At 45.4% G+C, this 26,763-nt stretch overlaps 1 protein-coding gene across 4 annotated transcripts; it reads right to left on the bottom strand.

Annotated features, from left to right (window-relative positions):
- Window positions 1-864: 864 nt before the first annotated feature.
- Window positions 865-26,763, bottom strand: PCCB (propionyl-CoA carboxylase subunit beta). 4 transcript variants are annotated; one of them, XM_085070000.1, is made up of 15 exons: window positions 26,634-26,763; window positions 24,353-24,472; window positions 21,539-21,607; window positions 20,355-20,411; window positions 18,142-18,255; window positions 15,198-15,308; window positions 14,778-14,886; window positions 13,737-13,857; window positions 10,028-10,109; window positions 7,943-8,066; window positions 6,634-6,741; window positions 3,305-3,405; window positions 2,033-2,131; window positions 1,730-1,823; window positions 865-1,085 (listed from the first exon to the last, which is right to left on the bottom strand). In XM_085070000.1, the coding sequence occupies exons 2-15, from the start codon at window positions 24,404-24,406 to the stop codon at window positions 964-966; spliced, it is 1,365 nt and encodes a 454-aa protein (XP_084926126.1). In that variant the 5' UTR covers window positions 24,407-24,472; window positions 26,634-26,763; the 3' UTR covers window positions 865-963. The 4 variants fall into 4 exon arrangements, with proteins under 4 accessions (XP_084926126.1, XP_084926122.1, XP_084926123.1 ...); XM_085069996.1 differs by lacking the exon at window positions 26,634-26,763 and adding an exon at window positions 26,104-26,296; XM_085069997.1 differs by lacking the exon at window positions 26,634-26,763 and adding an exon at window positions 24,565-24,685.

The following is a 26,763-nucleotide window of genomic DNA, read 5'->3' as shown; positions in this document are numbered from 1 at the left end:
TGCAGTCCAGGTAGGGAGATAAATACAACCTCACAATAAATGTGAGGCAGTCACAGCAGTCAGGTCACTACAGTCCCTCCCATGGCTGGCAGCTGGTGCAGGAGGACTAAATGTGACAGTGGCTGTTCCTCACTGCCGTGGGGCTGGAGGGAAAAGGCAGCTTCTGGTGAGCAGATGAGCACAGGCCCAGGGCTGATCAGAGAAACTCCTCCTGCAGCAGTTCCTGGCAAGTCTAGCAAATAATCCTGGAGAAAAGAGGCTGGAAGGGGCCTCTGGAGGTCTCTGTTCCAGCCTCTACTGAGGGAGGAGGATTTGCACGTTCCACCAACACTGCCCTTTTTTGTCTGCTGTCCTTAAGAGGAGGCTGGCTGTGCCTTCCCTGTACCACCCACCTCTACCCCCAGCCTGGGGCTCAGAGACCCAGCTGGGCCCTGGTGCTGCTGTGGCCAAGCAGGGAAAAGCTGCCACAGGGCAGGCTAACAGGAAGAGAACAGCTTAGTCTGGGATCAGCACAGCCTGAACTCAAGGGCACTGGAACCCAAGGTCAGGATTTTCCTCTCTGAGTCAGTGGTGCAGGAAGTGGAGTCAGACTCCAAGTGGAATACCCTTGAACTCCATAGGGGTCCAACTTCCCAGCAGTGGAAGGCCACTCAGCTCTACCTGAGCCACCTCCAGGGCTTGTGGAATGAGGGAGGCAAGAGGACATTTGACCTTGAGCAATTATTAACATTCAGTAACAATTAGTTTGCCTGCAGCAGGCAGGGCAGGATGTGTTATTAGCCACCAAAAAGGGTTTAGAGAGGTGAGCTGGTCAAACCCCCAAATTAAATATATACTATGATTTATTGATGGTTATTGGCCAAATCAAAATGAAAATAGCTATTTTTATTGCCAAGCAGACCTCCATTAACCAGAGAGTACATGTTCAGGATGTCTCCCCACATGGGCAGCTCCTGCTCATGCTCACAGTGGGATGTTGGCATGTTTCTTCCACGGACTGGACTGGGATTTGCTGGCCAGCACATCGAGGTCATGGCAGATGCGTGTGCGGGTGGTCGAAGGCTGGATGATGTCATCAACAAACCCTGCAAAAGATCAAAACAAACAAACTCAACCTGACCAACTATGAAGTGTTTGTCTCCCAGCCTTCTGTATCTAGGCTGTAACATAAATTAGCAAAATCAAAACAGTGGTGGAAATAAGTTCACAAGTTACAAATTACCTCGGTTTAAAATAGCCTGAGAAGGAAACATCCCTGAGTCAATTTTTAAATTTTAAATATTACTTGCCTTTTAGAGCACAGTTACTGCTGCAAAGCTGGAACTAACAACAGTGCAAAAACTTGCTCCTGAGAGTTCTGGAGAGCATAATTGAACTAGACCCAACTCTTTCTTCAGGCCACTGCTCTGCATCTAGGGCTGTCAAACAGACTGTCAAAGCAACTGTGCTAAAAAGAAAAAGGCTGAATTTTGAGATGCTTTCTATCTACACAATTGAAAATGCACTTTTCGGAGCAGTCCCCACTTCTCACCAAGCTCTGTGCAGCTGAAGATGAGTGTTGTGTCTAGCTGTCCTTCTCATGCACAAGCTGTTGTTACGCATCACCTAACTCCAGATACAAGTATTTTACCTAAATAACTTACTTGTTAAGCAACAGGTTTACTCAATGCCACAACTTTGTCTCCGTGCCTTGGCAAACCAAATGGGATATGTGTGAGAGACAACCTACCTCTCATGGCAGCAGGAAAGGGATTTGCAAACTTATCCACATACTCCTCCTCTGCATCTGCCTCCTTTCCTCTGAAGATGATCTGGACAGCGCCCTGGGAACAGAAGAGCTTGCGTCAGTGACAGTCCCTCAGCCCTCTGCCCTGCCAGCCCTTGCCCATCACAGAACACAGTCATGCAATTCAGGTGAGGGCTGGGAAGCATCCCCCCGTCCATAGCACGAGGACACCCCATGGTGTTGGCAGGACACTGGTGCTGCTTGCAGGGCGCTGCTGCACCACCAATGAGAGGGGCCTGGACTCACCTTGGCTCCCATCACGGCCACCTCGGCTGTGGGCCAGGCGTAATTGGCATCTCCTCGTAAGTGCTTGGAGCTCATCACATCATACGCACCCCCATAGGCCTGCATCAAGACCCAGAGGATTCCCTTCAGGAGTGGCCTTGCAGCAGCAACAGCCTACACTGCTCCTGCAGCTTTTTGTAATCCAGAGACAAGCAGCTGGGGCTGAATTTTACCTGAAGGAGAGCATGAGCATCTCCACTTTGCTGCAGCAATCTCCTAGGAATAGGCACCACTTCAACTAGACCCCAAGAGAGCAAGGAAGGGAGCTGCTGGTAACCAAGCCTATTCTGCTAGGCAGGCAGGGAGGGCTCAGTGTGTATCCAGACCAGGAGGCCTCGACCTGCACCTTGCACATGCACACAGACCAGCTGGGCAGTGTTCTTCTGGAATTTCCTGGCCAGGGAATGCAGCACTCAGGCTCTGCAGTACTCCACTCTGGAACTGGAAATGCTCCAGGACAGCAGTGATAAACAGATACTGCAGGACTGCAGAGCAAACTGCAGTGCAGTCCCTTTCAGGGCAGTACTGAATGCTGCAGCGAGGCTGCAGGATTGACTAGTACAGCATGGAAATACTCGGAACAATCATAGAAGGCAAAGAGAGAGAAACTTCTTTTTGTTTTTTGCCATGATAAACAAAGAGCCTATCAGAAAAATGAGCAGGAGGGGCAGAGCAGCAAGGAGAAGGCTAAGGCTGTGAGGAGCCAGCCCCAGAGCTTATGGCAGCAGGGTGTCAGGTACCTTATGGAGAAAGGAAGAAGATGAGGAAGAGCATAGCAGAAATCTGGGGAGGAAGAGAAGCCACTAGAGCATTAAACCTGCAGACACAGCAGAAGACAGATGCAGCCAGTGCTGGGTTTGCAGAGGAGGTTCAGGAGGCAAGAAGGCAGAAAGCAGAATTGCTGCAAACAGATGGCATGTACTTAGTGAGACAGGCTGAGTGACAAGGGACAAGAACTGGAGTGAAGGCATGCCAGGGAGAAAGCAAGGATCAGAAACTAGAATTTCCAGAGGGTTGCATAGACAAGAGGAAGGAACTGATGTAATGGTCTGAGAACAGAAGAAGTGGCCTCTCGTAATATGTGGTACAAAGAGATGTTATCAGATAGGACAAATAGAGATGTGACATTGAGAGAAAGCACAGTGGGACAGATGCACACAGCTTGGTGTAACTAAAATTGCCATCAGTGGAAAGAGGAACTCTGGAAGACCTCCATGGAATTTGCCAGCTTACTTTTCTGGTGATGACAGTGATCTTAGGAACAGTTGCCTCTGCAAAGGCAAACAGCAGTTTGGCGCCATGGCGTATAATCCCACCGTACTCCTGAGCTGTGCCTGCAGAGGACAGGAATTGCTTCACTCCAGGGAATTCACACAACCTCATCTTGCATCACTGGCAGCAAACCTGACCACCACCACCACAGTGGCTGCAAATAGGAATGCAAGTCATCCATGTGACAGGATGCTCAACACCCTTCTGTCCCAAAGACAGGCTCACCTGATTGGACTTGGAATCAGCAATCCCATGTAACTTATTTCTAGGACTGTGAATTTCAGACCACTGGATATAACTCTACAATAACTTTCTAGCAGTTTATTCACCTCCTGACTTTAGCTTTCAGCACATGAGATGACCCCAAGTACACTAAAAAGGTTTTCTGTGGATTTTTTTTTTATGTAAGTAAAAATTCTTTTGTGAGATTCAGTATCTTATTTGGTAGTATGTTTGCTGGCTTAACTTTAATGTTTCCCCTCAGTTGTAAGTTTAGTGCCTGGTAATTTCTGCCTACACTTACAAATGTCTGCTCTCAGTTGGAATTTTACGTTTGGTTCTTGCCTTCCCCTGCAGCCAGTGGGACCTGCCAAGCCCACAGACTCTTCCTGCAGCAGGAATCAGAACAGCCGGGGGGGTTCATCCCCAGGGAGCAGCATGTGCCCAGCTGGGACACCCAGCCCAGACCCAGGAGCTTGGCAGCACTCACAGACCCCATTTGTAGTCACAGCCTGCTTTTAATCCACACTCAGAACAGAGTAGCCACTCACTGAAAGTGCTTCCAGTGTAAGATCATTCCATTATTTGAAGTGTTTACACTGCCACCCATGACCAATTAACATAAACTCGTTTCTGGCCACAGATTCAGTCCCAACCTTGTTCTAAATACATATTTTTATCCAGTTACACGTTATGAACACCTTAAATATCATCTCTGTGCACACCTGTAAAAACTAGGAGCTACTCAAGTAGTAGTTTGGGTCACTGATACTGAAGTTCTGTACACCACTGTGAGCCAGTGGAACAGGTGGTTTCTCCTTTTGTACTGAACAGGGACATGGGATGATGCCACCCTCAAAATTTGTTACTTAATCTGAGATTTCTAATGCTAATGGACTAATCTTGCCAAATTCCTTAAAACACAAGTTTGGGATCACAGTCAAGCCTCAGGTCTCCTCTCTTCAGCTTTCTCATTTTTCTTCTGTTTATCTGCTTTCAAATCAACATTCTATGTGCAATAAGTCATTACTTTGAATTACCTATATGGAAATAGATCTTGGATTCTGAGCAACTGCTCAAATCTGGATTGCTGGAGTGTCCTCTTACACCAAGCCACTGCCTGGCCTGTGTCAGAGGAGAAGGCTGAGCTGGAGAGAGACTGGGGAGAAAGGAGAAGAAAGTGTTGCCTCCAACTCCATCTTCTTAAAGCAAGAACTGGAATGCTGAATCAGAACATTCTGGTGCTCTGAGAGCTGCAGAGGCCTCAAGGTAAACCATATTTTATACAATATTTATACAATGTTTATACAACAGTGTTAATGTTAGATTTGATTGTATACAATTTATAGTCCTCTCTCAACCTGTTTTGTAATGGGTCATTTTGGTGTTACCTGCTCAGAGAGCCTGTGCAGAAAGCAGGCTCATCACAGCCCTTTCCTCACTGATGTACCTCTAAACACACGCATTTTCCACTGAGAAGTGCCTTAGAACATCAAAGAGATACAGAGGGGACTGTGTATAACCAAATCAATGCCAATGAAAACATACCTTCCACCCCCCCCCCCCCCGGTGCTTCATGCTGTTCCCCCCCACACCCCATCAGAGGCTGGGAAAGGTAATTTGTTTGGAGAGATCTTGGAGGCTTGGAATGTGTGGTAGGGGGTGGGTCAGACCTTGCTCTGGTGAGGTGGTGCCCTGCCTGCCATGGCCACAGTGTCTGTCTGTCAGCCATGGCACACTGAAGGCAGCCTCCCAGTGTCACCTGACCTAGCCCCAGCTGGCCAAGAGACCACAGGTCCCACCTGGGAGGAAGGCCAAGAATGGGCCAAGACTTTAAGAAGCCTGACCACGAGGCAAGCATGTTGTCCTTTAACCCTACCTTCATCTTGGAGTTTTACATCACTGGAATTCAGGAGTTGGTAGCTCTGTCTGTTTCTCTGTAATACATTTTCCTTTCTTTCTGTTTTTCTCACTTTCTTCTTCTTCTAACCTTCTTCTCACAGAACAGGACATTGAATGGATTTAAAGGTTTTCTATGTCAAATGGGTCAAGTCTATGCCGTGATAAGTGATGTTATGTTGCATTTACTCTTTTGCCAATGTTCCTTAATTTTCTATAGTTTTCCAGTAAATCTTTACTGTTTTTTACCTCCTGAGAATGTTTGGTTGGGATTTTCTCCTTTGCATCTACCTAGAGCAAAAGAACCTTGGTTTAGCCCTAAGTTGAGTGACGGGGTTGTAACACCCTCTCTGTGCAGCTGGTACATCAGGTGGTGGAGGCAGCAGGAGGTTCTCCAGCTGTAGCAGAGCCTGGAGAGCAGCATGTACCAGGATCAGCTGAGGGGCTGCAGCAGATGCGGGTGGAACATCCTCGGGTGCCCCTGGCTGTCACTGCTACCTGCCCGGAGTCAGCAGTGCCAGCTCTCCCCTCATGCTGCCCTGAGGGCTGGGGGACAGTGCTGGGCTGCCTCCCCTGGTCCAGCACAGCCTGTGCAGGGCCTGCTGCTGCCACCCTGCCCAGTGAGAGCTGTGGAGCTCAAACAACATCTAAAGGCACTGCTCAGCATTTAACAGGATGTGGAGCCTCGGTATAACACAGCAATCAGTGTAACTTCCACACCACTTACAACGAGGGCAGCATCTCCAGGGAATGTATTTTCCTTGGACAGGTCACAGCTTTTGACAGTAGGACAGAGCTTGACAGAGCATGGTATTGCCAAGCCTGGCCCTGGCAAACTGCTCATTCCAGTGTCTACCAGGCTGCTGGAGACTGCAGCATTAACTGACTGCATGACCTGCCTCTCTCCTCGGGTAACTCCAGCAAAGCTTTGTGATCCCTGAACACACTGGTTAGTTATGCACTACTTCATTCTATTACAATTTTTTGCACATTTCACTATCCTTTTGTGATGACTACTGTACTTACAATACAGAGTTTCTGTCCCAAAAAGTGGGATTTTAAAACCTGGCTTATTTAAGTCTACTGCAGCAAAGGTCTTCTCAGAGTTCTGAAGATGTGTTTTAACACCAACACCACCGTGCACCACACTGAACTCTATGGGCAAAGCATACCTGGCAGAAACCCAGGGACATCCACAAATGTGATCAGGGGGATGTTGAAGGCGTCACAGAACCGAACAAATCGGGCTCCTTTCACAGAAGAATTTATGTCTAAGCACCCTGGGTTAAGAACACAGAGAACAGTGTTAACAACTCCAGGGATTTCCAGTAATTCAAGGCAATTCAAAATCACACTATTTTAGTTGTATTGTCTTCTTAGAACAAAGAAAAAGCTTATCTGTAGATAACGTGAAGATTATCTGCCATGAAGCTTGCCTGGTTTAGAACTAAGATCACAGAACAAGATACACTGAAAGGCTCATTTCATTTTTCTCACCCCTGTGTGTAAAGACTTCCTATCCCAAAACATAACAGTTTTAGTATCTTTTCTATAACTTTCTCTTCATTAGTATTTTTCAGATCAGTCATATTGAAAGGTTACAGAGTTCACCATTAAAAACCCCCAAGCATTAAACAGTTCAATAATATTTAGAGAAAGATCAGCATATTTGGGAAACATACTGCAAAGTGTTTCTGGTTTAGAATTATATTATGCACAACTGTATTAAAACAAAACATATTTTGTATATTAAAACTTTCTGTCTAGTATCTTGGTAGTATATCTTGTAGGGATGAAACAAGTGTAACACCATACTGGTGTTTCATTCCTGATTTTCCCAAACAAAAAGACACAAGAGTTAAAAACAAGGAGTAAACCAGAAAGTGCTGATTGTAGAAGGTCACTTCAGATATTACTAAGTTAAGGAGAGAAAGCAAAATCCCCGGACAGTTAAAAAGAGTGATCTTAGCTGCACGTTGTACCTTTATATCCAAATCATGTGCAATCAAGAGCTCCACACTTGAGAGGCTGAAGGCTTTGCACTGTTCAGCTACAGTGAGATAACAAAGTCCCCTCACCCTACAGATGAGTTCTATGGATTTTACTGCCATGGAAGGAAGCATGCAGTTTCCAAGCTATGATTAACCCAGTTAATTGCAGGCTGCTACCAAATAAGTGGCACTCTCCTAATCCCCCCCCCCCCAATTGCTGTGAGCTCCTGATGCTCTTCTTGGGCTGGATGCAGCACTGGTTTAATTACCTGGGAGCAGATCACCTTGTTGAGCCACTAAAGAAACAATTTTCAGTTCATTTCACAGCTCACAGCTGCATTACAGGGAGGTTCAAGACAAAGCAAGAGGTGGAAAAACACAGTGAGAATGAGCGGAGAAGCACACAAGCCCAACAGCTCTAACCTTACACAGCATGCAGAAGAAGAGACAGAGGCAAGGCACTGTTACCAGTCTCACACTGGACTCTAACCTGAGGCTACTTTGGGTTGGTTGCCCACGATCCCAACGGTCCGTCCATTCATCCTGGCAAACCCAACCACAATGTTCCTGGCATAGGTTGGCATGATCTCAAAGAACTCCCTCTCATCCACAATCTGCAAAGGTGAGAGGCAGGCAGAGCCCATATGAGGCCACACAGAGGTGCTTAAATACACAGGCAAACACAAACTCAGTTACCTTAGTATTGCAACTTTTAAAACATTTCAGAACTTGCAGAATTTTGAAGGAAAGAGAGGGAGGGAAACCTTGTAGGTTTTGCAGCCTTCATTGCAATAATTAACTAGTCCTACATTATTACCAAAACTGTTAGTTAAGCGTTCCATTAGGGAACACCTCTGTGACTGAAGGGAGCCTTTTTTCCTGACTTAAAACGTAAATCACATGTTAAGAACCTCTTCCTCACACCTTAATTAGTGGCAGCCTTACAAACCAATTTGCAGTGATAAAACAGTTCTTCCTGCAGCTCAGAAGCTCCCATGACATGTTTGACGTAATCTCTCTCTCCTGGCAAGCCCAGAGCCCTTTTTTGGAGCGGCCAGCACAGCCCTGTTGCCCCAGGGTCAGTGCCAGATGTGCCCTAGAGAATGCAGGGAATACAGAGCTCAGTCAGCATCCACCTGGAATCAACCACACACCCGTGTAGCTGCACTTCCCTGGGCCTGGAACTCAGTGTATGCCCTGCCAAGGGACAGCACCAGTCCATGAGGCACGATCAGAATTCACACGTTCCCGGAGATCAGAATTATCCATGGAGCAGCAGCGACACCTACACATGCTGCCTGGGCTTCCAGCAGGATTCCCTGGTTCCATCTGTTTATGGCAGCTGTGCCCATACACACTGCAGTGTGCCAGTCATTTCATTAGCCTCAGTCTCAAAGAAGTTGTGAAAAATTTAACTAGTATTGATGCCTAAAACAGACTACCTGAAACAGAGGCCAAGACAAATTAGGAGTATAAAAAGCGGACAAATTTATTCGTGCCTTCAAGGCACATTTGGGCAAGTAAAGTCCCCCTCAAGGGACTACACCCAAAAATGGATGCTGAGTCACGAGCCCTTCACCTTTTATAAGTTCTGTCCTATTAGCATATTGGTCCCTAATTCTCCAATCACACCCTTAGGCAATGACGTTGACCACCCCAGGCCTGCTCCCCCCTTTCCACCATTGTTTACATATTTTTGGGCCCTAGGGCAATGAATATGTCCTTGAATCTCTATCCAGAGAGCTTTGTTTTGGAAAAAGGTGCTGGGAACAGAGGTTTTTAGCATTTTATGAGAAGCACAGAACTATACCAAGTTACAGATACATGAAAAGTAAAAAAAACCCAGAAATGACTAAGGCATCAGTATAAAAGTGGTTTTAGTTCTTTCCTTAATACTTCCCAAAATATGTGGGAGAGTTTGGGGTTTTTTTTCCTAATTCACCAAGGCATTTTTTTCACATGCCACCTTTTAATTTTCAGTACACATAGTGCTGAAATTCACAGGGGAAGAATCCAGAGATTAAAAACACCCGGAGGTTGCTTTCGCTACTAAAATGAGTATAAATGCAGCCAGTTATTAACTGCAATTAACTTTGTAATTAAAACAGACATATATTTTCTTGTACTGGCCATGTACATAACTGACTCTTAGCATAAACAGGGAAGGGTAAATTTCTGCATTCTGGGCACTTTATTACTTTTATATAAAAGCGCTAGAACCCAAGAAAGAAGCAGCAAGGTGCAGGGAGGGGCCAAGCAACAGAACTCAAGGGGGATTCTGACCCCAGAAAGAACTGAATTGCAGTATCTTTTATCTGTACAGTTGTGCATACAGCATAAAATTTATCCTGAAAACAAATCCTGGGCTTCTGCTAAAATCCCTTTTGTACCCTGCAGTTTTTGTCACCCATTCACAGCTACTACACAGGTAGAAATAGCCACTTGTAAAGACTGAAATAAGTAACAGTATCTATCTTCAGTGCCATTCTGATGGTTTCCATCAATTATTTCTAAATAATTTACATTATTTAGAAATGTAATATATGCATCTTAATCTGAACACTGTCAGACTTACTGAGTGTATAATATCCAGCATATCATAGGCTTTGGTTGATTCACTTGGGACAATGGTGTCCAGCTCTGGAACCAAACGGTCACTGTGGAGAGCAAGTAAGCATGAGCAGTAACATCTACAGACCAAATGAACATCAAAAAAACCTCAGGTAAACATTTCTACCTCTCAGAGACTTCAGAAACCCCCTCAAATTCAGGGAAAGAACCGATTCACTCCATCTTGGGCAGCCAGAGCAGCTTCCTCCTGAAGGAGACCCCTCTTCCACAGGCACCTGTGCTTGGAAAGCCCTGAGCAGCAGAGTCCAGCAGGGCAGTGGGGACACAGCCAAGAGGCTGCCAGGCTGCAGGGGACACAGATCTGTGGCAGGAGGGCTCGGCAGGTCAGGGGCAGCAGCAGCAGAGCTCTGTCCCTACAGCTGGCCAGGCAGAGCCCTTCTCCTGGGGTGGCCCAAGTCTCCCTGTCACACCCTGGCATCTCAGGTGCTGCACTCACCCTGCCCTGCCCACGCTGTCACCCCGGGCTTTGAACACACTGAGATGCAGGAAACCTCTCCATGCTCATTCCCCATCCCCAGACGAGCAGAGAGTGGGAAAAACATTCACACTGTTTCTTCCCTTGACTGACTGTGTTTAAAGACTCTTCTCTATTCCTCCACTAACAGGGACACACCTCACGTGGAGTTTTCCTGTAACAGAGATGCTACCCCACCATCAGCAGTGACAGGATCAGTTACCCCAGCTTTGATCACATTACCCTCATTAAAGACCCGCCAGCACTGGCACCCACTGGGTCTATGGATTCAGTCACAGTCCCAGTGAGGGGGTGTCAGATTTTATGAGTCACCACTGAGAAGGCTTCAGGGAGTATTATATTTGTGCTATTCCATAAAAACACTGATATTTATTTGTTATAAATGGTGTTTCTGTGGCATTCTTACTGAATTACTATTCCAACAATGCCATGATTTAGTACATTTTGAATAAGACAACACAATGCTCTAGACACACAATTTAAAACTGATTAAAGTGATGTGCAGTTTGACAAAATCAGACAAAAATTAACAGTACAGCCCCATGGCTGTCTCTGTGCTCCCTTAGACACGGGACAAAGGAGGCACAGCCCCTTGCAGGGAAGGGAAAAGGCACAGCTACTAATAGAACAAAGTTGACAGCAACACTTCAAGTGTTTTTTCCATACGACTACAAGTATTGCATGCAAACACTTCCATAAAAACATATAATGAAACCTTAATCTGAAGAAATTAAATTTATTTTAACATACTAAACTCCAAGATAAAAATAATTCAGAACTTTCTTGTCCATAAAGTAGATACAGATGTGCTCCAAGCTCTGTCCTATGACCTGTAGTACCCCAAAGGAAAAAAGTGGAAAAATGAAATTATTGGACCCATAAATTCACAGTGCTGAAGGAAATTTTAACAGAATTAAAACAGCCATCATCAAAATGAAGACATTATCCAGGATATCACGTGTTTGAAAATCTCCTTCAAACCTCTACAGACACAGGACATCCGGAGCTTGCTGCTGCAGTCACTGGGCTTGATACATGGAGAGCTGTGTTTCTTACAGATCCCACTTAGTGGGACAAAAGTGCTGCTCATTGTCAAAGCCTGTGGCAGCTGGAGACACCCTCACCAGATGGACACTGGGTTTCATTCAATGCAGAAGTGAATCTGCACTTGGTTACCAAGAATAACCTTCTCTAGAAGTTTGCAGAGAAAGAGAGGTAAAACTCCCACCACGCCATACAGCAAATGGAATACACCAGCCACCTTCCAAGAGCAGGGGACATCTCACCAGAGACAACTTGGTACTGCGAGAAACTTTTAACTCATTGAAATCCAGATCACTTACAACAAACACTATTCAACTCAAGCTTCAGCAGCCAAGGCTGGCATTTTTCAATACCAAAAAGAACTCACCTACCTAGAGGGAAAACCAAACCAACCAAAAAACCCCCAGCAGCCCCAGGACTTCACAATGAAGTCTACCCAGCACAAGTAGGTTATATTTGGTTTGTACCATTTGTGGCAAATTTTTGTGGTGTGAAAATGATGCAATAACAAAGCAATTACTCTAGAGCAATGGACCAGGACTGGAGCAGCTGAAGGGATCAAACACATAAATTCCAAGCAAAAGGAATCTATTAAGATGTCAGTATGTCCAGATGAAATAATACCAGTCTATGCATTAGCACCCCAAATGGGAGATGCTGCTATAAAACCAGACAAATTGAACAAATAGATCTGTCTTCATATGTATAAAGGCTACTAAATTGAAGTTCTTAGTACAAATTCCATTTATTATGCCGCGATCCTCTAATACTGTATCTCATGCCATGTAAAAGATTAGTTCTTTACTTCTTATGGGAGACAAATCTCTTACACTTCAATAGGTACAACATAACTGACAGCTTCTCACAAATAAACTGCCTGTTATAAAGTACATTGATTTTAAAAATGGACTGTTGTTTCTATAGTGAAATTAAAATATAAGTCTACAAAGAGCAATTATCCCAGAACAACTTGTTGAATGCTTAGAAAGATGATGATAACCTCAAAGATAACCCCCCAAATTTAGTAAATAATATAAGAGATTTGCTTTGGTTTGTCACTATTGAACCAAAGCAGTCAAGAACAGAACAGAACAGAACCAGAACAGAACAGTTCAATGAACTAAAGATCAACACCTTAGAAAAATTTAGGACTAGTAATTAATTGACCTCTCTGGCCATTCTCTAAAATAAAATGGCAAATTTATTTATCCAAAAGTGAAAAATGTATCTCAGAGACCAGCACAGTGATTTGTAAAATCAATCCAAAAGCACCTCCCCAAACAAACTTCTGCAGAGACACTGAAAAGCACAGTGAAAATGAAGAGAAAATAACCTTTGAGACTCACATGTTAAAATCCTCAGGCATGTAAGAACCCAAAGACACATCATAAACATGTGAGGAGCTTAAAGAACAGATTCAGGCACCACTCCCATGCAGGAGAGTGTGACAATTTCACAAGGGCTTCCTATGGAAAGGGCTGAACTGAGAGTACAGCCGGAGCTTGGGTCAAAATGCTTTTACTGCACAGACATTCTCTGCCTTTCACAGTCCTAGCAAGGCTCTCTGCTCAGTGTCCCATGCTGCCTCTCTGGCTGTCCAGCTCCTAGAAAAATTCCCTGATAAAAGTCCAGACAGTTGCCATGTTTCTGCACTTGAAATGGCTCAACTCCTTTCTGTGTTATGTTGCTCCACAGTGAGCCTGAGACAGGTACCTAACACACAAAGCTTTCTACCTCCTTGTTGCCTGCCCACCTCTAATCCTAATGAGCAGAACTCATCCAACAGACACAACTGACATGGCAGGGCAAGTTCTCCCCACTGCCACTCATTGTGCTATTTCCTGCCTCTCTCACTTGTTCCAAGGGACTGGGCAGCCCACCTGGACACAGAGTGCTTTTCCCCACGTTCTGCACACAGCCTGCACACCATCCCTTTCAGAAAACAGAAACGAACCTAACAGTGAACATGTATGCACACAGACATGTTGGAACACTTCCCATATTCACATACTACAGCGCAGAATTATCTGCCAAGATCTCAGGCATGGAACACCCATCTCACTGTGCCCCTTGAGCCAGAGAAGCCCTGAGAACTCAGTTCAGAGTGCACTGAGCTCAGCCAGGTTCCCCTTACCTGGGATCATGGCACTCACAGACTGGAGCTGGATCCTGGTTGCTCAGGGGTAAATAATTAAAGAACTCTCGGAGATTCAGCAGAGCATCGATGTCATTCTCAAAGGCTCTGTGTGCAACTCCTGCACAGACATAGCAAAGCAGGTATGGATATCATAGAGCAAGTTTTCCTTTCCAGATATATACCAACAAAGATAGAAAGAAGCAACAGCAAGAACATTTAAACTTGAGCTCTTGAGCTATTTACAACCAGGAGTCTTCAGCCACCAAATCTGACCAGCTAAAAATATCACGAAAATGCGTGGCTGTATCAGACCTCCTCCAACCTAGGCCTAGGATTGTTGATTTCATATTTAAAATAATGTGAAGTGGTTTATCAGCTTTCACAGCCCTAGCTGGATCCCAGCCTTCTGGAACTCTGTGCAGGTTACTGTGCTACACCCAACCGTTGGACTTCAAGTACTTTTTGTAATGGCTGGATCTGGGCAGCATCTGCGTCTGTGTTTTTGGTTCATCATCAGCTCCGTTCACACAGAATTTGAGATCCCACAGTCAGTGAAGTCTTGAGAAGATTCATGGCTCACAGATGTTTTCCCAGAGAGGAAAAAAGGGGAAAAGAAGTGCTCATCTCACACTGCCACTTGGTTTATAGTTAAGCAATTCAATCAATCACTTTAGTGAGCAAACAAGGGACTGTTGAGAACCATTCAACCCATGCAAATGTCTGAACAACAAACAAAAAACCCCACCCCAGGCTAACTTTGCTAAGCCCTGCCCTCCGACAGTCTTCCCATTTCTAGGATCTTTTCTGGGTTTGCTACTTTCTCTTCCAAATACCAGAACTCTCCTGCGTTGCCACTTTGCCTCCTTTGAGTTGTTACTAAACAGGAGCTGCAGGAGAGCGTATGCAGAGTGAGATCCAGTGCTTAGGCAGAGCTTTGTCCCTTGGACTCATCTGCATTGGCCATCAGCTGTTTAGCCAGAACTGCTCTCGTTTATTCTGAACACAATTAGCATGCTCAGTAAAGCCCCCAGCTCTCACCAGACACTGCAGTGTGTGTCTTTGCACCCCCAAGCTGCTCCTGGGTGACATCTTCATTGGTGACAGACTTCACCACATCCGGGCCGGTGATGAATAGGTAGGATGTGTCCTGGGGGAGGAAGAAAAGCAGAAATACAATGAATGCCAGAGCCAAGCTGCAAAAGCACCTAAGGAACAGCCACAGCCTCTGGAGACTTCCCCCAAAATAAGAACAAAGAGAGAAATGTCTTTAAAAGGCTGCATTGTATTAAAAATCCACTGAAAATGCAACTGTCCAAAAGTTGTTGGGGAAAGTTTTTCTCAACTTTTCATGCCAAAAATAAATCCAAAGCAGGAGATAATCTCAGAAAATACTCATTTCCATGTGGTCACTCAGTGTGTGATGAATGTCACCAGCAGCAGCTCACGACACACCCTTACCTTCACCATGAATGTGAAATCAGTTAAGGCAGGAGAATAAACCGCTCCACCAGCACAAGGACCCATGATGAGGGAGATTTGGGGAACGACCCCAGAACACAAAACATTTCTCTGAAACAGGAAAAAAAATCTGGTTTTATCAATAAAGTGCATCTTTAAATCTGTGCCCAGATTCTGCAAGAATTCACCATCACAAATAGGACTGCTTTATCTACTAGGAGATATACATGTCTTGAGAGAATGTCTTGATGCAAATGAAACCAAAATGAGTTTGTTCTTTCTGTTTTGCTCCTTTCTGTTCAGTTGATTCGCTATACTATGCAAAGACTGCAAAGGAAGAGCCACCACAACAGATGCTGCAGGGGCAAAAACTGCACTGAGCCTGGAGTGGGGAGGAGTGGATGTCCCTGATATTTGAAAGTGTAAGTACACTGTGCCCAGAGGTAGAAGTAAGTTTTACTGACCAGCTGGGAGAGGGATTCTTTTAAATTTAGGTTTCTGCACTGGCTTGAGTTTCACACGAAGGTGAACGACTGCTCTCCAACACAGATGGCATGTTGTCCAAAAAACCATTTACACTGCTTCCTGTGCAGCTGAGTCACAACAATTTCTGTAACTGTTCCTCCCAGACTGCACCACCCCAACACCTGTCAGCATCTGATCCACCTGACATCCCACCTGCTTTCCTACTGAAAGGACCATGTTCTGTGTGTGCACTTTAATGCACTGTACTTTAGCAGGCATACAAAATAATGTCATTTCTGTGGAAAAAATGAGCAGCAGTGTGCCTACAGGAAAAATTCTTGCATTAACCGCAAAAATCCTCTAGGAACTTAAAATTTTCACCAGTGCAATCAACACTGAACATCCCAAATTGGTAATGTTAAGTGACTGGCACACTTTTTTGAACAGAAACCTTCTGACTTGCATCCTTTCTTCCACCTACCCAAAACTCTCTTTTATTTCCCCATCTGTGCCCCATCTTGACAGAACAGGCACTTCACTGCTTCTGATCTGAGCTTTTGAAGTTTCCTTTCAGTGCACAGTGCTTTATTTACTTTAAGTCCCTCTTTCTGTAGTGGAAATCATTCACCCTTTACCAACCCTATTGAAGACAACTATACTATGTGAAATTGATAACCTACCTGTGTTTCAGAAGAGACACAGGGAAGCTGACAGTGCATCACAATCCAACAAAACACTTAATTATGGTGTGCTCACTTGTCTTAAACTGGTAATTGCTCAGAGAAATTACATCCCAATACAGGCAATTGATAATTTAGGTGTAAAGCACTAAGTTAAGTGGTTGCTTAGGGCTTTTCCTCCAATTAAGCAAAATGCTGCTTGCTCTTTCATTCTTATTACACGTGTGGTGGTTTTGATTGCCTCAAAACATCACTAAAGTATTTTTAACATCTAGGAGAAATTTGGACTCCTCAGAAGCTGTTGTGGTAGGCCTGGGGAGATGTCTGAGGGGTGGGGAGTGGCACAAAGATGGCTCCTGTGAGTCCTGAATGAAAGTTCTGGAAGTTTTTCATCAAGTCCAGCAGAGCCAATCTCTGATAGCTCTGAAAGTGATGGACATGCTGCTGGCCAAGTTTGAGCCAATTAGAGGTGCTGGTTACGTCTCTGTGAAAACATATTTAAGAAAAATTCAAAACAAGGTAGGCACGCACGTCTTTGTAGTTAGAGGAGGAGGAGGAGGTGGAGGTAAAAATATGTGAAGGGAGAACAGCATGGAGATTGCAAAGGTCAGTGAAGAAGGTGGGGGAGGAGGTGCTCCGGGCGCCGGAGCTGAAAACCCTCTGCTATCCATGGTGAAGGCTATGGGGGGAGCAGAAGGTCCCCCTGCAGCCCATGGAGTCCACAAAGATGCAGAAATCTACCCACAGCCCATGCCAGAAGAGCGGGTAGATGCCTGGAGAAAACTGTAAACCAGTGGGAGTCTCATCTAAAGAGTTAAAACTGCAAAGGCCTTGCAAAGGAGGGAAAGGCCTTGCTCCTGGGATGGAAGCAGCCTGGCCTCAGCTCGGGAGAGTCTGCACAGCACCCTATGGACAAGAAGACTCATGTTGCAGCCGAATTCGGGGGGGATGTTGCTCGTGAGCGTGAGATTGGACCCATGCCAAAGAAGTTCCCAGAGGACTTTCCCATGGCTAAATAGAGAACCCCTCTCCCTGATGGATTGACCAGAGAACCCCTTACCCTGCCCCCTGCCTGTGTTGTTGGTTTTGAAAGAGGGAAGGGGGGTGAGTGGAGAGACTGCTTCTTAAGAGGGAGGGGGTGAGAACAGAGAAACTGCCTGAAGAGAGATAAGAGTATTTGTAGTAGAAAAACTGTGGTGATGAATAGATTTATGGACCTACTCTGTGAACTGCAAAAATACCCCATACCCTGCCCCCCCTGCCCAAGCTTGTTAGTTAAAAAAGAGGAAAGGGGGTGAATAAAATGGGTTTATAAGAGGGAGGAGGTGAGTGAACAAAATAGTGCATGGCAAGTTGATTTTTGCCTTGCATTGATCCTCCAACTCTGTTAGGTAATGAAATCGCTTTTGGAACTTTAAGTTTAGAGCCTGTCTGCCCTTTTCTTCTGTGCGTTCTCCTACCAGTGTCCTATCTCACTTAACTCATGAGATTGGTGTGTGTTTTTTACAGTTTTCTTTTTGCAGCAAGAGAGAGTCAAAGTGCCTGGCGTTTAGTCAAGAGTCAAACCCCGACAACACATTGGATCACAGAGCTTTACAGAGCTCAGCATCATCCTTGTTTAAAACATGGCTACATTTGCCCAAAGCCAAGAAAAGAGCCTAGGTCTGAGTTTCATACACTGCTTTATCCATTGGCTGAAACCGAGTGATAACCTAGAAGTTCACTTACAAATACCCATTTGCATGTTTTACCCACCTTTGTGGATGCCAAGCTCCCTGTCCATCCAGCAGCCTACTCACCAAAAATATGTCTGCATAGCCTGCCAAGGACTCCACTCCCTCCTGGATACGGGCTCCTCCAGAGTCATTCAGCCCAATCACAGGTGCTCCAACCATGGCCGCTTGATCCATGATCTAGTGATGAACACAGACTCCTCAGTACTGATTCAGCTAAGCTAAACCCCAAAATGTACATCACCTAGAGAAAATGACCTCTATTCATCTGCCTTCCCACCCATGCATCTCCACACTCAGCACTGGTTTTGGATAATGCAGTGTGAGTGACACAGTCACAGGAGACAGACAATTTCTTCCTGTTCATAAGAGGCCTCAACTGCACCTCAAACATACCCCCAGATATGTCTAATCTGATCTTCAAAATTTGGTGCCGTGGAAGCTGTGGAATCTCGCTAAGCTGTATATTCTAATGCTTGATTATCCTTCTTAGAACTGCTTTGGGAAGACTAAACCAAATCATTCCTCCAGAAATTTAGAAACATTACATTTCTCTTGATACACAGCAATGAGGGAGAGCAATTAGCTATTCTTGGCCTTTATCTCTGTTGAATATTCAAGTACCTCAAATCTCCCTTCAGTCTTCATATTCCCCTCCATGTTTTGAGGCTAAGCACCACCAATTCATTCCCACATCCTGTTTTCCAGGGCTCAAATCATTTTGGTTACTTGCCTCAAGATCACAGACAATACAACACAGAGGCTTAAGTAGGAGGATTCAATTCCTTACATCCCTTTCATAAAATATTCCTGATTATTGAATCTCAGTAAAATGTTTACCATTTTCACAACACTACAGGACTGGCATATTATGTTAAGATCTGTTTTAACTTCAAGATTTGCTTTAGCTCCTAAATAATTTTTTGTAAAACATCAGTTAATCCCCATTTTGAATTTTGAAGTTGCTCTTCCCTGCCCTGTATTAGCCCTTTCAATTATTGGTACAAAACTGTTTCAGACAATCTTTACCTTGCTAAGTGTTTTACAATTCTAGTCCTGTCTTTCAGAGTGCTTGTAGTATCAACCTTGAATTTTATATTTCCTAGAAACACCAAAACCACACTTAGTGCCACTCAAGTCAGCGCTATCTCAGGAGTTCCAAAACTCCAGCCCGAATATGACCTGGTGGTAACTACCTCTGTACAGCCCTAGAATTCACCAACACATTCTGCTGTTTTCCAGGGACTTAGATATGGACTTTCTTTCCCAGGGCTTTTCCAAGTTCTTCCTAAAACACACATCAAAGACTGAGCCCCAAAGCAACCAGTGCCCCCAGAGCCTTCCAGCTTGGAGCCAACCACTGGCACTGGTGCCCACCAGGAACAGCACCCACCAGGAAGGACTCACACTTTTTCTAGTTCTGCGATCAGCACCTTCCCTGCTGCTTTAGAAATAAGAGATCAACGAAAACCCAGCAGAAAGCATCCCATCATTCCAGTGCCATCCCATCCCTCCCCAGTACAGACACCACAAAGCTCCAGTGTGAAAGGGTAATTCAAATCCTTCCCAATATCAAGACCTGGTAAAACCAGAGAGTTGTTACCTAGCCCAAAGTCTTTGTACCCACTCACTCCTGAAGAGTCTATGCCAAAGAAGAGTTATTTCCACAGCATAAAAGGCCTTGTGCACCAAAAACCTTGTTTCTGATTCCATGGCAAGAAATTTCAGGAAGACTTCCGAGCTCACACTACTCAACAATCATGCATGGAAGAGTTCTTGTCTCCCCAGCCCTGGGATTCAAAAACTTCCAGCAAGACAAGCAGACAAACAGGAATAAATAGCCACAAGTGCCTGGTAACAAAAACTCTCAGGATCAAGGTGACCTCCAAGTTGTAAAACTGTTTATCTTCAGGCTGTTTACTTGTTACATTTGCTTTTTTCAAATATTACTCACTTTCACAGCACACTGTTTAGAGGAAAAGGTTTCTCCAAACTCATTCCACATTTCTGCAGTGGACAGTGGAGTATTTAATTTATATCTGTACTTAGCAAGTCTCTCATGTTTTGCAGCACAGTAGAAAATGTAACTTAATAAAGTGTGTACTACCTGGAAAAGCTCTCTCACACTCAAAACGCTTCCACAGACACCTCTCTCAGGTATGCACACATAGCCAGATCCCACTAAAGTCAGTCATGAAACATTTTCTCCAAAGTCAATATCACAACAGACTGAAAAAAGGATGCTGACAATTTTTTGGTTTTCTCCTTTGCAATATTACCTTGCAGATCTTCTGGGCATGAGCTCCAGATAAACTGCCTCCAAATACAGTAAAATCCTGAGGGTAAAGCAAATTCTCAGATTAGAGGAAGAATAATTTCAGTAAAAGGTTGTCAATTATTGCCAGTAAATAATATAATCCTACAGTGCTCTGTATCTGGTATGCTGCTTCAAAACAACTGAGTCCCTCAGTGAAGCCTGCAGATCAATGCAGTTCAATCCAAGCCTCCTTTCCAAGAAGGAAATACAAACCTGGACACGTCACCATTCTAGACTCATGAGTTATGTCCAAAAGTTATTATTCTTTCAGGGTGCTGTAGGGACTACATCAGCCAAAGCGGACTATTGTGGCTACCTCTAGGCTTGAGCAGAGAGGTCTCTGACAGGCAATACAAGGCCCTGGGACTGATCCAGAAGAAAAAGGGGATATTGACACCTACTGGCACCAACAGAGCCCAGACCCAACTCCTGGGAGTCTCCCCGCTGCATTCCCACTGAGTGTCACTCCTGAAGAAGCCCCAAAAGCTGTGTGGACAGAGACAGCATGGCCATGACTAACAGTTCAACCAAAAAGGTTCTGCATCTCAGGAGGCAGATCAACTTGGACGGAAAAAGATCTTTAAATATAAAAAGGGAGGGGTGTATCATGAAGGAACACTTTTAAATTCTACTAATGCAAAACGTGCCCTCTACTTGTGTTCTAAAATGAAGGTTTGTGTTTGGCTCCTATCTGACGTTGAAGCCCATTTAATAATGTCTTTCCTTGGAAGGAGCACACATCCAAGACAAAAAAGGCAGGGTGTATGCCTTGCTCCAAGGTCACACAGCAACAGCCACTTTGGCCATGAGAGCAAACGGAACAAAGGCTACTGTGTGGCCCAGAACAGAGCAGCACTTTCTAATGATCTGAAAGAAAGCCTTTCTTTCTTAGCATTATGAGTAACCAAGATAAGTCTCTACCAAAGATGTTTCCTCCAAAATATTTTTATTTTAATATAAAAAAATATATTTTAACATGAAAATTATATTTTATCTATTTATATGCTATCACAAGCTTTCTTATTCTTCTTGGATGAGGGTGCCCTGCTTCTTCCCACAGGTACATTGCTACATGGCCACACTGAACTATTGTGAACTTATTTTAAAGGATAAGTTCACACTATTTAAAAACAAGTAAAACTTTACCTGACTGAAAACATAAGCCAGTCTCCCATTAATCCGTCCACGGCCAGTCACCACACTGTCACCAGGATACTGCATTAAAAACAGATAAAATAATTAAAAAATAATAGAAGAATCAAATCAACTATGATGTCCACTAAAAATCCCACAAATTCCTACTAAGACAAAGCAAAGGCTGATTTCCTGAGAGGTCTGATCTTCCATGTGATCTTCCATGATCTTCTTTGTGGAGCAGTGGGGGCTCCACAAAGATTTTCCCCAGTGCCGAAAAGGAAAACTAGAGGTAATAGATTCATTATGTATTAGAGTAAAGATCAGTGAACTTAGCAGTTTCCTTTCAAATTTAGCACATCTGGAGCTAAGGCAAATGATGCCCTTAGAGACAGGACGTACCTTTTATCAGGACTACCTGACGTTTTTGAAAGAATGGACACAGTGCACAAATCTCTAAGGTGTTGATACAGGATAAAAAACAACACTGGACAGGTCAAAACAATGTAATTACAGTCACCCCAAATGCTTGAATTTGATCTGTCCCACCTTTCACCCTGTAAATAAGGAAAGAAAGAACTGGAAGAGCAAATGGAGCTTGTGAGTCTTAAAATGTGCTTAATCTATATTGTATCACTTTCTAGTAAAGGACATATAGAGAAGTTTTTCAAGACAATAGAAAATGAACTTTACTGGGCTGTCATCAAGAAATTACAGATATTGAAGTGCTTTTTGTTGTCTGGTATTAAAAAAGAAAGGAAAAAAAGAAAGGAAGAGGGGAGGGAGGGAGGGAGGGAAGGAGGGAGAGAGAGGGAGGGAGGGAGGGAGGGGGAGGGGAGGGAGGGAGGGAGGGAGGGAGGGAGGGAGGAGAGGAGGAAGGAAGGAAGGAAGGAAGGAAGGAAGGAAGGAAGGAAGGAAGGAAGGAAGGAAGGAAGGAAGGAAGGAAGGAAGGAAGGAAGGAAGGAAGGAAGGAAGGAAGGAAGGAAGGAAGGAAAGGAAGGAAGGAAGGAAGGAAGGAAGGAAGGAAGGAAGGAAGGAAGGAAGGAAGGAAGGAAGGAAGGAAGGAAGGAAGGAAGGAAGGAAGGAAGGAAGGAAGGAAGGAAGGAAGGAAGGAAGGAAGGAAGGAAGGAAGGAAGGAAGGAAGGAAGGAAGGAAGGAAGGAAGGAAGGAAGGAAGGAAGGAAGGAAGGAAGGAAGGAAAGGAAGGAAGGAAAGGAAGGAAGGAAGGGATAAAAAAAGGAAAAAGAAGAAGTGTGTGGTCCAGGGGCCACTCCAAGGTGGTCTGTTCTCAGGAAGGTCACACCTGCCTGGGGCCTTTTCTCAGGCTGCACACACAGAGTATTCTCCCAGCCCCTGGCACGCAGCATAGCAGCACACACCTGCACTTCAGTCACTGTCACACTTAGGTGACTCCCAAAAGCCCCAGCAGCCCACAGAGTGGCCTGGATGCGAGCACAAATCCTACCCTACCCTCAGAAAGTTCCAGGGACTCTGAGAAATTCAATGCTAAATTAATATTCCAGCTCAGTGGCCACAGTTAGATCTGTGAAACTGTGCTCTGTAAACACAATCTGCAGCTCACTGAAGGGTGAATTCTGAAGCACAAGGGAAAAATTTAACCCTCTTGTCACACTCAGGACTCTGCTGCTCCTCCTACTTTCAGAAACAGCAATTTGTTATGAGTACTGTGGGATGCAGCATGGACTAACATGATGAGAGGCAACACGGCAGTTATTTGAGTTTGCTGGGGAACAGAGCAAAAAAATTAGAGGAAGAAAGATGATTGCTCTGCTACTCCCTGAGTGGGGAGGAGGTCTAACACAACATTCTTCGCAGCACCAAGTGTCATCAGTCTCTGGCTAACACAACAAACAAATCCTTCCATTCTTAGTGACCCAGCTGGAACCCTGCTCTTCCCTCCCGCATCCAAAGGCTGCAGTCCTGCATCCTGAAGGACTGAAACCCAATGAACTGGTTTAAGAACTGCACAAACAGAAGCAGCAGCACACACTGAGCAGCTCCTCGCCCCACACCACAACCCACAGGAAGCAGCCTTTGGCTACAGGAAGATTCACAGCGAACAGGCACATTTGCACCAGACACTGACATCCCAGCAGCTCACTGGTCCCTTCTACCAAACCACAACAGAAACTTTTCCCAGGTAGTAAATTATCAGGCATCAACATTATGGTGAGAGACTTTGGGGAGCCATGGATTTTCCCTCTGTGTGTGGAACCCCCTGTACCATGTTGGTTCAGGATACATAGCCAGGTATCCAAAAAGTGCCTTAGCAAGCAGGGTGCAACTGGCTAACAGAGCAGTGCACATGCTGGGACTTCCAAACATCCAGAGCAGATTGTAAGGCCCAAAACGATTTTCTGACTGTAGTTTGGCAGGCATAAACACGGATCTGAATTATTTAATCTAGTAACTTTAATGCTACCTGTAGGGAGGCAAAAGTATCTACCGATTTGCTACTCCTATCTGATCTGATTGACAAAGTTGCACCAAAAGAGCTCTGCAGCCTCCTCTACCGTTTAAAATGCAAATCTAAGACAATTCCCAGGAAGGTATTTGAACAAAACAGGCGACCTTATAAGAAAGGTATAAAGTTTAAAAGGTGACCGTATAAAAAAGGTATAAAGAGAAAACTGTGTAAGCTGTTAAATCGAAACTGAGAGTACTTAGAGCAAATTTACAAAACAAAATTATACATAAAAAGGAAACTAATAGAATAAATTACATGTCAACAGAAGAGCCCATTTTCAGCCAGTGGGCTGGCTGCACAGCAGAGGACACTGAAACGAATTATATGAAATTAAACTACCTTGTTCTTACTGGAGTCCATCCCAAAGTCAGTACATCTGTGCTCCACAAACATGTCATATTCATCAAAACTGTCAGGGTCCAACAGCAGCAGAATTCGTTCCCTTGCTGTCAGCTTTCCCTGAAACAGAGCAAGCAACAATTAACAGAGCCATCAGGTAGTTCTGCCTGTCTGACCACCAGCAGATGCAGTTTAATCAAACAAAACCTCACTTGATCTGCTACACTGGGCTCATTAAGCAACTGCAGGCCCCCAAAGCCCATGTAGTGATTATCCTCTTCAAAACCAAACATAATGCAAGCCAGACTCCGAAAAGAAGGCTTACTGTTGGAGTGGCACTACCACAGGAGAAAGGAAACAATCTCAAAGACTTTTCAACAACATATAAATGCATCACAGCTATTTTTGCCTACACATTCAAATGCTGCTATTAAGGCCTTTGTTCTATTTTTAACCATGGAACCCTTCCACAGCTAAACCAGTCCTATTCAATAGCTCAGGGCTCAATTCACCACACTCAATATTTGACTGCAGTAAATGAGACGAAAAAGGAAGTGCAGGGATCTTCTGACAAAATCTTTCTGTTCTTTTTCCTGCTCGACACTGGTATGGGCAAAAGTAGGAAAAGAGCCAAGAACACAATCAATTGGCCAGATATGCATGTCCCTTGCTCAGTGCTATGCAGTAATAAATGATTGTAAAGTTCTTTACCAAGCAAATCTGTTATTTCCAACCCAGCTAAGCATCTGTTGGCAAAGGGCAGGGCACCCAGGTTGTCTTCCTTAGGGGATGATGCAATTCTGCATCAACATGACATTAAAACACACCTCAGCTTGTCTACAAAACATCTGAACAGTAGGCCAAAGAGTTCATGAAAACCAAAAAATGCAGGAAAGCCTAAGGAAAGCCATAGTTTGAGTTCATATAAAACATAAGCTGTTCAAGGCCCTAGACATGCAGAAGTGCTTGTATATGGGTTCACCAGTGTCCTTAACAAAACCCAGCACGACTGAACTCCCTTCAGATGCTGTATAACCAGGGGAGGGACACTGCTGATGGGCAGACTGATTCCTGAAGGAGCCTTCACAGAAAATCACCATTCCCACCTCCTTCATGCCTACAAGCCACCATGGTACCACCAGGGCCTTGCACAACACTGAAAAGGCATCCCAACAAGAAGCAAGAAACAAAACCAGGAAACCTCTGCTGTCACCCTCATCAGCACTGCCTACATTCTGAACAATAGAGGAATGAGACTATAAACCCACCTGTTGTCACCCCTCCCACCTGTCTTTTCCTCTGCCATATTTCCACTCTTCCAACTCTTTAATCTCGGACATCAGCTTAGATTTGCAACAGTGGTATAAAGCTGCAGCTGTGCTCAGAAGTGTTAAGCAATCTAGAACTAACCATCACACTGACAAGCAGAAGTTGCAACTTTTGCCTACGCTACCTCTCACATATACTACAGCCAACCTGGGTGACCATTCTGAGGTAAAGAAATTAGTACAGGAATTGTTCTTTCTTCTACCCAGAATCACAGGCAATGCAGTCTTAAGCGCTGCTTGAGCAAAGCTTCCCCCAAAGGGGCGTCTGGAGCTGCCACGCGAAGCCGCGAGTCTCCAGCGCCGAGCGGAGCCGCGCCGTGCCTGGCCTGCCCTCCCCGGCGAGCGTGAGCCCGGCGGCAGCGGGACGCGGCTTTGTCCCCGCCGGCCACCTGTGCTGGGCTCACCCGCCTGTGCTGGGCTCACCCGCTTGTGCTGGGCATCGATGCGGGCCTGGCCGCCGCCGAGCAGCGCGGCGCGGCGCTTCTCCTCGATGCGCTGGGGCACGGGGGGCGGGCGAGCCCCTGAGGCCGCGCGGCCCCGGCACAGCCCCGCCGCCTGCCGCAGTAGCCTCACGGCCGCCATGTCCCGGCGCTACGGAAGCGGCGCCTGCGCGCCCGCCCCGCCCCGGCCCCAAGCTCCAAGCCGGCCCAGCTCCGCCGCTCGGGTGCCCCGACCGTAGCGGGGCGTTGCGGGGCACACGGCTCCGGGAGGCCCGGCAAGGGCCGCTGCCTGAGCCCAGCCCTCCGCGGCTCGGTTGTTCATCGCTGTTGTCTGTGCGCAGAAACCAGCGGGGAAACGCATCAGCTTTTCCCCCTTTCCTTGGTGGTGGAGAGATTTGTGGCTCTTCCGAAATGGGGAAGGCAAGCAGAGGTGTCAGCTCGCAAAATAAGCTGTCCTCTCCTTGTTCCAAGTGCCAGAAAGTATTTGTTAGGAAAACAGTCCTTGTGACACACCAGCACCGATTCTCTGCCGCTTCCTATGAAGAGGCAGTGTGGCTCTTGTCACGGCACACTTTCGGACGGATGAGGCAAATCAAGACCCCGTAAGAAGCGAGTAGGTCGGGGCGTGCGGGGAATACGCAGT

Source organism: Lichenostomus cassidix, chromosome 9 (genome assembly GCF_008360975.1).
Source record: "Lichenostomus cassidix isolate B80296 chromosome 9, HeHo_3.0, whole genome shotgun sequence".
Classification (NCBI taxonomy): domain Eukaryota; kingdom Metazoa; phylum Chordata; class Aves; order Passeriformes; family Meliphagidae; genus Lichenostomus; species Lichenostomus cassidix.
This window is presented reverse-complemented; position numbering and strand designations above follow the sequence as displayed.